General features: G+C 46.7%; 1 protein-coding gene across 1 annotated transcript in view; it reads right to left on the reverse strand.

The window, feature by feature from the left end:
- Positions 1-8,607, reverse strand: part of ttc39a (tetratricopeptide repeat domain 39A) — an 18,954-nt gene extending 10,347 nt beyond the window's left edge. The window contains exons 1-5 of the mRNA XM_084676259.1: positions 8,425-8,607; positions 7,509-7,559; positions 7,348-7,398; positions 7,012-7,059; positions 498-602 (exon numbers count right to left, since the gene is read on the reverse strand). Of these exons, the coding sequence (XP_084532385.1) occupies positions 498-602; positions 7,012-7,059; positions 7,348-7,398; positions 7,509-7,559; positions 8,425-8,477 (308 nt within the window). The 5' untranslated portion in view covers positions 8,478-8,607. The remainder of the gene's footprint in view (positions 1-497; positions 603-7,011; positions 7,060-7,347; positions 7,399-7,508; positions 7,560-8,424) is intronic.
- Positions 8,608-8,791: the final 184 nt, after the last annotated feature.

Below are 8,791 nucleotides of genomic sequence, written 5' to 3' on the forward strand. Positions count from 1 at the left end.
TTCGGAGCAGGGATAGTGTGCACATACACACACACACACACACAGGGAGGAGGTGAAATTGGGGCTAGGGAGTGGCCTGGTTAACACCTCAGGAGATGTTGAAGAGACAGAACGGTGAACACAACCATGACAACAAAGAAGAGAGAGAAAGCAGGTGTTGCAGGAGTGAAAGAGCAGGTGACAAAAGGTAATCAGAGAAAGGCGTGTGGCTGCTCCACAATCTGCTGAATGACTGTGTTACTGGTGTTCATGGTTATGCTCCCGGCTCATTAGAGTACGCAAAGATTCCAAAGACTTAAACAAGCTTAACTTAAACCAATCTGTATAAGGCGCTCTCGCCTGTAAATGGATGCATACATTTTTTTCAAACAGAGGTTCTAGAGTCTACAGACCGGCCTCTAATGGAAGAAATACTGATCTCAGTTCAGTCTGTCTGTCCATGCTCTCTTTTTTTCTGTCAGACCCCAGGACTGGTTCCTGGGTGGGTTCTGTCTCACCTGCAGCGTAACATGACCTGCGCTTCCTCAAAGTGGTTCCTGAGGAACAGGTCCAGAGCCACCATGCAGTCCTCCAGGGCCAGGGACAGGTCCGACCTGGGGGAGCTGGAGGGGACAAGGGGGGAGAGAGAGAGAGAGAGAGAGAGAGAGAGAGAGAGAGAGAGAGAGAGCGAGAGAGAGACAGAGAGAGAGGGGGGGGGGGTGAGAGAGAGAGAGAGAGAGGGGGGTGAGAGAGGGGGAGGGTGAAAGAGAGAGAGACAGAAACAATATTTATGTCACTTGAGTGGCTTTTTGTGAGTTGAATAAGGCTAACTATCACCTTCACTTTATTCAAGTTCAAGTTTTTGTCGGTCTTAACCCAGACAGACATGCCCTCCACCAACCAGAACCTACACTTTTAACAACCCCCTGATTATATCTCGTTCTCCTTTTAGCAGTCAATCATTTACCACAGGGAGAAATTAGCCTCATTCTTCTAACAGCGACAGAGTGATTTATGGCTGTAGGGTTCGTGTCACGTGTATTTGATGTACGCATGATGCTGGTCAGTTTTACAGGACAAAAGCTCATACTTTGTCCCAGTGAAAATCTAGGTAAGAAATCACGTGTGTGTGTGTGTGTGTGGGCAGTAGAGTGAAGCTTTAGAATTGTAAAGGATCACGTCACCGTCGACAACAAACAGCTACGTGGGTCTTTAAATGAGCCTCGTCCCCTCTCTCTTTCTCACTAGCTCCTCCCTTCCTGGCTCTATCAAACCCTCTCCCTTCCTCCTTCTGCCCTTACACGCTTACTGCAGTGTCCCTGTTCCTGTTTTAGGTGTGAATCCAGGAAACAGACCAACCTTCAAGCCTTGTCCCTGGACCCACCCCAGCTGTACCAGAGGATGACTGGCCCACATTCCCCCCACGGCGTCCAAGATGCAGGCTGTCCCTAGGTGTTCTTTTCCTAGCTAGCTAACAAACAGAGATGGTCCAAACAATGTCTCCTTTCTTCCTTCCTCTCTCTCTCTCTCTCTCTCTCTCTCTCTCTCTCTCTCTCTCTCTCTCTCTCTCTCTCTCTCTCTCTCTCTCTCTCTCTCTCTCTCTCTCTCTCTCTCTCTCTCTCTCTCTCTCTCTCTCTCTCTCTCTCTCTCTCTCTCTCTCTCTCTCTCTCTCTCTCTCTCTCTCTCTCTCTCTCTCTCTCTCTCTCTCTCCCTGTCTCTCTCTACTTCCCTCTGTCAGTCTTTCTTAATTGGCTTCACAAGATGTTTTGCTGTAGTTGTGTGTGAGCAGCTCAAAAAGTGCTCTAGACCAGAGAAAGTGAAGGCAGAGATGTCTCGAGGTCAGATTCAAACCGCCTACATCCTGTAGAAAGAACTCTTTCGATTAGAAGTGAACCATTAACCAAGCAAACTAGCCCTCACTCTCCCAAACTAGCCCTAACTCGCCCAAACTAGCCCTAACTCGCCCAAACTAGCCCTAACTCGCCCAAAATCACATTCATTCAAAATAGAGAGTCAACACATTGTCACACGTTTAGAAACACCACAGGCGTCAAACTGTTTGCTTTCACAGCTAAATGTATTTGAGCGATCAAAGAAGACAAAGTGTCCATCAGCGCCACAGTAAGCACACATTGTAAAGAGAGGTAACCTGAGTAACTACCACGGCCTGGCCTGGTCTAGAACTACCGGTCAAGTTAGTAACGTGAGACAGGGTTAGGGTTATGGAAGAAATATGACAGACCAATTACTTATGTGTTTCGACCAATAAAAGGTCGCCCTCGGGGAGATCTCTCCCGTTTCCAGATTTCTGTTAGAAACTGAGAAAGGCCCATCTGTTCCCTGTGGATAATGTACTATAACATGCCTTCCTCAGTTTCCTAACATTAAGGACTAGCAAACAAGCTGACAGATAAATGAGTACATTATAATGTAGCTAAAAATGGTCAGCTAGCTAGCCGTGCCAAGCATAACTATCAGCGTTTCGGCCATTCGGAATTCGGAATTAAAGGCAAAATGTCATTTTTAAAATGTGTGAGAATTTTAATAATCATTTACCAACAGTCTATATACATATTTATTCATTTTTCATCAGTTTTCATTGGTTAGGCGGGCCACCTGTAGTACCCTAGCGGGCCACTGGTGGGACCGAGGCCCACAGGTGGGGAATCGCTGCTCTATAGGGATGTCATGCCAGCTATCTGTTCTTCAATCAATAGCTAATCAATGTGGTATGGATCTAAACGGAAATAACCACTTTCATGTTGTAGTTTTAAGGGATCAGAGATCAAGATTTGCAGGCTCTTATCAAGTGGACCACACACACACACACACAAACACAACATACATTTACCGCTGGATACAACAGGGTGTGCTGGTCTGTCAGCAGTGAAAGAGACCGTGTCTAATCTGGTCAATAAGAGTGACTAACAGTCAGCTGTGGTCTGACATTCCAGAGCATCAGTCACACAGAGGGGCTGTTTATGTTCTTCCACACACCAGAACATGTTTAACCACTTCATTTAGACATCGTATGGGACAAGAGAGCAGTATTCAGTCACACATACATACACGCGTGTGTATGTAGGAACAGAAATTGGACAAACGCACACGTACCCTCATGCATGATCTGGTACTCCCACTCTTAACCCTCTCCCACACACAGACCGCAGACACAGACGCTCAGTGCCCCAGGCTAATGACTGGGGGATGACCACCAGGCACACACTATGGCAATGAGGACATCTGGACTTCCTGTTTCAAAGCTCCGCCCACCACCGGAAGGGTCAGCTGACAGCATCCACGCCGTGAACTGCAGCCCGGGCCCCAAAACGACCACACTTCAAACTAAACAAACAAGGAAACCACAAACTCTACGATCCACACCACACTCGTACCAACGTTTGGTCTGTTACTTCTTGTAGGAATCAAACCCATGACCCTTCTTGTATACAGATATATAGATCTGCCTGTGTTAGGAACTCTTCCGTACTGTGTGCTATCATCCTCTACCCACAGCTGATGGTGAGCACACTGCGTCCTAAGGCCCGCCAACATCAGCACACCAGATCAAAGAGTTCTGCTGATGCATGACAAAAAAGTCGACAGACTGACTGTCTGTTATGTTGCAGAGCTGGTTTGGGTCAAGCTACTTGTTGACTGTCAGTAAGCAAGATAGATAGCATGTTGTCAGGCTTTAGGTAAAAGAGCAAACTAGTTCAGTAGTATGCATACAGATAGTTCTCGTTGTCAGCAACCCTTTTACAGATACTGTATCACACTTGAAAAACACAGAGAACCTGTCTGGTTCTAAATAACAGAAACCTAGCTCTAATACAATTCAAAACCTTGTCCAAACAGGGTACTTGGTTTATGACATCAAGCGCACATTGGGACCACTGAGATAGTACGAAAAGTGCTGAATGGCTGATAAATTAAGCACATCTCAAGTATGTATTAGACCAAAGTGTGTCCAGAACCAGGATGGTGTGCCATTATGAGATGACAAAAGCCTTGTGAGTGCACAGGGTCCTGCTGACAAGCACGACAATCGACACAATACAAGGTTATCTTCCGAGACAAAGTTTGCACAGTATTCTATGTCCCCCCAATAATTACTCAAATTGAAGTCAGCATCTCTGAAATTCTGGGCTGCTTTCTCCTGAGGGCTACTTGCACAATGAAAGAGATTATCAAGACTGACATACGCAGAAACACACACGCTGACACACACATACGCAGACACACACACGCACGCACACACAAAAAGAACAGTACGCAGTTTCTCGGTTTGCCTCGGGACGTGATGCTGTGTCGGAGAACGGCGATCAGAGCAGCACTGCAGCAACGCAGCTTCTTAACTCTGACACTTCCCAACAACAGATAAGAGCTGCTCCTTTGTCACCCTTGTCCGTTCTTCCAGATACCACAGCCATGTCTTATTTCTATTACTGAAATGACATCAGGTTTAACTGTAAACTCTCTCTCACACACACAGCCTAACATCCCCTGGGCATGCAGCAGAGTGGAACTCTTACCCGTTTGACAGAGATTCTTCGTCTCCCGACATTTTCATCTGTTAAGAGTGTTCTGGAGCGAGGGAGCGAGAGAGTCAGAAGGAGAGAGAGAGAGAGAGAGAGGGAGAGAGAGGGAGGGCGGCCGAGGTTTGACCGTGTGTCTCAGGCCTCGTCAGAAGGAGAGTGGAGCAAACTGTGGTTCGCTCGCCAGCAGCGACAGAAGGGCAGACAGGGGAGAGAGAGAGAGGGAGAGAGAGGGAGGGAGGGAGAGGGGGAGGGAGGAAGGAGGAGAGGATGGACAGAGGGAGGAGAGAGAGAGCAGCAGACTGGAAGCCCTAATAAGATTGGGATGACTATCACACACATAATCAAACCCTCTATCTGCTGCGTAACTTTCCGTCTACAGTCTCTCCTCCCCCGAGCTCCTCATCCACCCATCATCTCCCTCACGTTACACACTGCAGTCTTCCGTCCCATTGGCCAATGCTCCGTTGGGGGTGGAGCCTAGCTCCTTGGGAGACTGTACAGACAAGCGGAGGCAGAGCAGCCAGAGATAACAGTGGGAACTGCATCTACCACAGAGAAAACTGCATCCCTACACACTCTGCCTCTCATCCTCCCTCTCCCTCCCTCCCTCCCTCTCTCCCTCTCTCCCTCTCTCCCTCTCTCTCTCTCTCTCTCTCTCTCTCTCTCTCTCTCTCTCTCTCTCTCTCTCTCTCGTTCTCCTGCCTTCCCCTTGTTCGTAGAGAGTGGAGTGTTATGCTGGTGCAGGGAGAGGGAGCCCTGCAGGGAAGTGAGCTGGCATACGAGCCTCTTCGCCACTGCTACAGAGCAGCCAGAACAGCCCCACACACAGCACAGTAACAGCCCCACACACAGCACAGTGACAGCCCCACACACAGCACAGTAACAGCCCCACACACAGCACAGTAACAGCCCCACACACAGCACAGTGACAGCCACACACACAGCACAGTGACAGCCCCACACACAGCACAGTGACAGCCCCACACACAGCACAGTGACAGCCCCACACACAGCACAGTAACAGCCCCACACACAGCACAGTGACAGCCCCACACACAGCACAGTGACAGCCCCACACACAGCACAGTGACAGCCCCACACACAGCACAGTAACAGCCCCACACACAGCACAGTAACAGCCCCACACACAGCACAGTGACAGGAACCAGGCTACACCAAAGCTGCAGCTAAACTACAGCTGTAAAATACATAAACACACATACAAATACGTTTAAATATCCCTTTCTGTTATCTCTCTCTCTCTCACGCACACACACACACACACACACACACACACACACACACACACACAGGGCTAAAGGGCAATTGGCCTTAATGAGGGCAGCACTGCGAGGTAGGATGCTGTATCATGTGACCTGAGTGTCACTGCTCTGTCACATGGGTCTCCTTCTTTACTAGAATATTAGCTCTGTCTCGAGGCTGAGTGTGCACTCTCTCTGCCTCTCTGTGTCTGCCTCTCTGTGTCTGCCTCTCTGTGTCTGCCTCTCTGTGTCTGCCTCTCTGTGTCTGCCTCTCTGTGTCTGCCTCTCTGTGTCTGCCTCTCTGTGTCTGCCTCTCTGTGTCTGCCTCTCTGTGTCTGCCTCTCTGTGTCTGCCTCTCTCTGTCTGCCTCTCTCTGTCTGCCTGTCTCTGTCTGTCTGTCTCTGTCTGTCTGTCTGTCTGTCTGTCTGTCTGTCTGTCTGTCTGTCTGTCTGTCTGTCTGTCTGTCTGTCTGTCTGTCTGTCTGTCTCTGTCTGTCTGTCTGTCTGTCTGTCTGTCTGTCTGTCTGTCTGTCTGTGTCTCTCTGTCTAGTTTCTCTATCTCTGACTCTCTGTCTCTCAATCTATCTCTCTGTTTCCCTTACATTTTTTGCTTCTTTCAACTAGATCATAGCTGCCAATCAGTGCAACTTCTGGTCTACGTCAGTTTTACTAGACCAATCCTGCTTTTTGACGGAACAAGTTCAACCTCTCAACAGCTTCATAGTTAGGGTTATCCAAGCTTTAGACCATACTTTAATTCAACCGGCTAACGTTGTCATGGTGAATGTTTCTAACTATGCTCCTGAAAGTCCCAGTTGCCTCCAAAGAGAGCAGTTTATTCTCAGACCTTCCCTGTCTGAATTATTGATAGATCGAACAGCAGGAAACAGACATGCTTGCTCCATACCCCCCCTCTCAACTTTCCATCACAACACCTCTGCATTGCCTGTTATCATCTGTATATTAAGTTATTCATTGAGTTACTATTACAAAAAGGTTATTATTGTCTTACAATCGGAGCTACTCTCTTGGTTACATGTTCAAGGGCCGTTTTTTACAAGTTTTTCTTTGTCCACCAATCCATATCCTATCTCTAACCCTCAAGTCAGATTCTGGGATTTGATGAACCTTGTGGAGGTTTATTCCTGAACAAAACAGTGTTTGGTGTACAGTCTCACAGCCCAATAGACTGGGAATCTAAAGGACAGACAGGAGCCAGGCTCTGCTTACGTGTTTGACCGGTCCGTGGATTTGACAGCATCTTTGTCGTCTGGTAACCTGAAACAGGGAGACAAAACCGATCAGAACACAGGCTGAACACAAAGGATGGATGAAAACCGGATGAAAAGGAACTATTGTCTCGGTAACACGATCCTGAGAACTATAGATGCCTTGACACAGAAAAACATTTCAGTTCAGGCTCAATTATCCAGGCATTGTGGATAAGGGCGAAGATATTTGGTTTTGGGGGAGAAAGAAGAGATATTGGGTTTATGAGAAGGAATAAGTGCCTCTGTTGTTTAACTTGACTATGCAGTATCAGTTGACCAGCTGGAGGAGACATACTTGAAATCCGTGAGGATGGGGTCAAGCGCTGCACTGTTTATGATCGACAACCTGAAAGCAAAATTGTTCATCAGTTTTGCCGTGGCATTTGCAATGAGCAGCAGGCTTTATAACTGTAATATTGTGTGTACGTGTGTCAGTGTGCGTGTATGTTAACATACCGATTTGGGGAGTTAGGAGTATGTGGGGTTTCTTGCGTCTGCACTGGATCCCTACATGGGGGTCAAAGTTCAACATAGTGTGGACATGAGAATAGGTCTCCGTTAGGTTGCCAGCAGCAGCTGGAGAGAGGTGGGATCACACTTCAAAATGAAAAGTAATAAAGCAAAATGTATTTACAGCGTATGAAAATGTAGCCCAATTATAAAGCAATGTAATTACAGTAATTACAAAACATGTACAGGGCGTGGATCTTAAACTGTAGATAATAATAAAAAAGAGAAATTATTTACACTATATGTAAGAATGTCATTAGCTTGTCCTGTATACAAGGAAGTACATATTTACACACACACACCCTGCATACGTATGTGAGTTGAATGAAGTTATAGATTCCCTGTCATTGTAGTCAAACATGATGGCATGTGGGAGAACGCGCGTCACATCATTTGGTTATTTAACCTCCGCATTTCTTCTTGTAAGGAGGATCAATTAGGGGCGGGTTGCTGAAACTATTTTAAGGTAGGCTACACTGGTAATTGCTGATTTAAAGGAGTCAGAACAAATGCAATGTTTGTTACCGTCATGTTTTGATTGTAGGTGGCTAATATAAAATGTATTTAAAAATGTGGAATAAAGCACTTGCTGCGTCCCGATTCGACAAGGGATTACTACGGAACTATTCAGTCCTGTTTAACGTGGGACTATTTTGTTGATATCTCGCTGAGAAATCAGGATGATTACACAAGAACACTGCGGAACCGAAGGACAAACAGTGCAACAAAAATATCTGAAAAACTTTAAAGCAAATCCAGCACGTGTTCACTCTCACACTAAGACACCAGACGACTTAATGTATAAAACACATAACACTCACTGTCAACAATAATGAGTTTCCTCATCAGCTTTGCAACTTACCCTGTGGTATCATTTTTCTTCACGCTGCGTCTCCAACCAGTGATAAAACTCATTCCACAGCAATAACACACTGCAAAAGTGCGAAATGTAAAGTTTTTTTAATACGGCGAAGTTTGTAAAGTAGAATCCCGACGTCTATGCTTTACCTGTTCGCAGGTGTGTGTGTGTGTGAGGACTGTGGATTTGATAGTGTGACGGAATACAGGACTGCAAGACAGGACTCCTCTCCTCCCAGGTAAGAAACCAAGGTGTGGAAGACGGTCACAACTAGTTCTCTTTTCAGATGCGATGGAATGTGGTTTTTCTGACTCCAGGTCCTAGTGCCCGCCGAGACTATGTTGTTTTACGAGTGTATGTGCAGTATAAT

The sequence above is a fragment of the Hypomesus nipponensis genome, chromosome 16 (genome assembly GCF_054491055.1).
Source record: "Hypomesus nipponensis isolate SF chromosome 16, ASM5449105v1, whole genome shotgun sequence".
NCBI classification, from domain to species: domain Eukaryota; kingdom Metazoa; phylum Chordata; class Actinopteri; order Osmeriformes; family Osmeridae; genus Hypomesus; species Hypomesus nipponensis.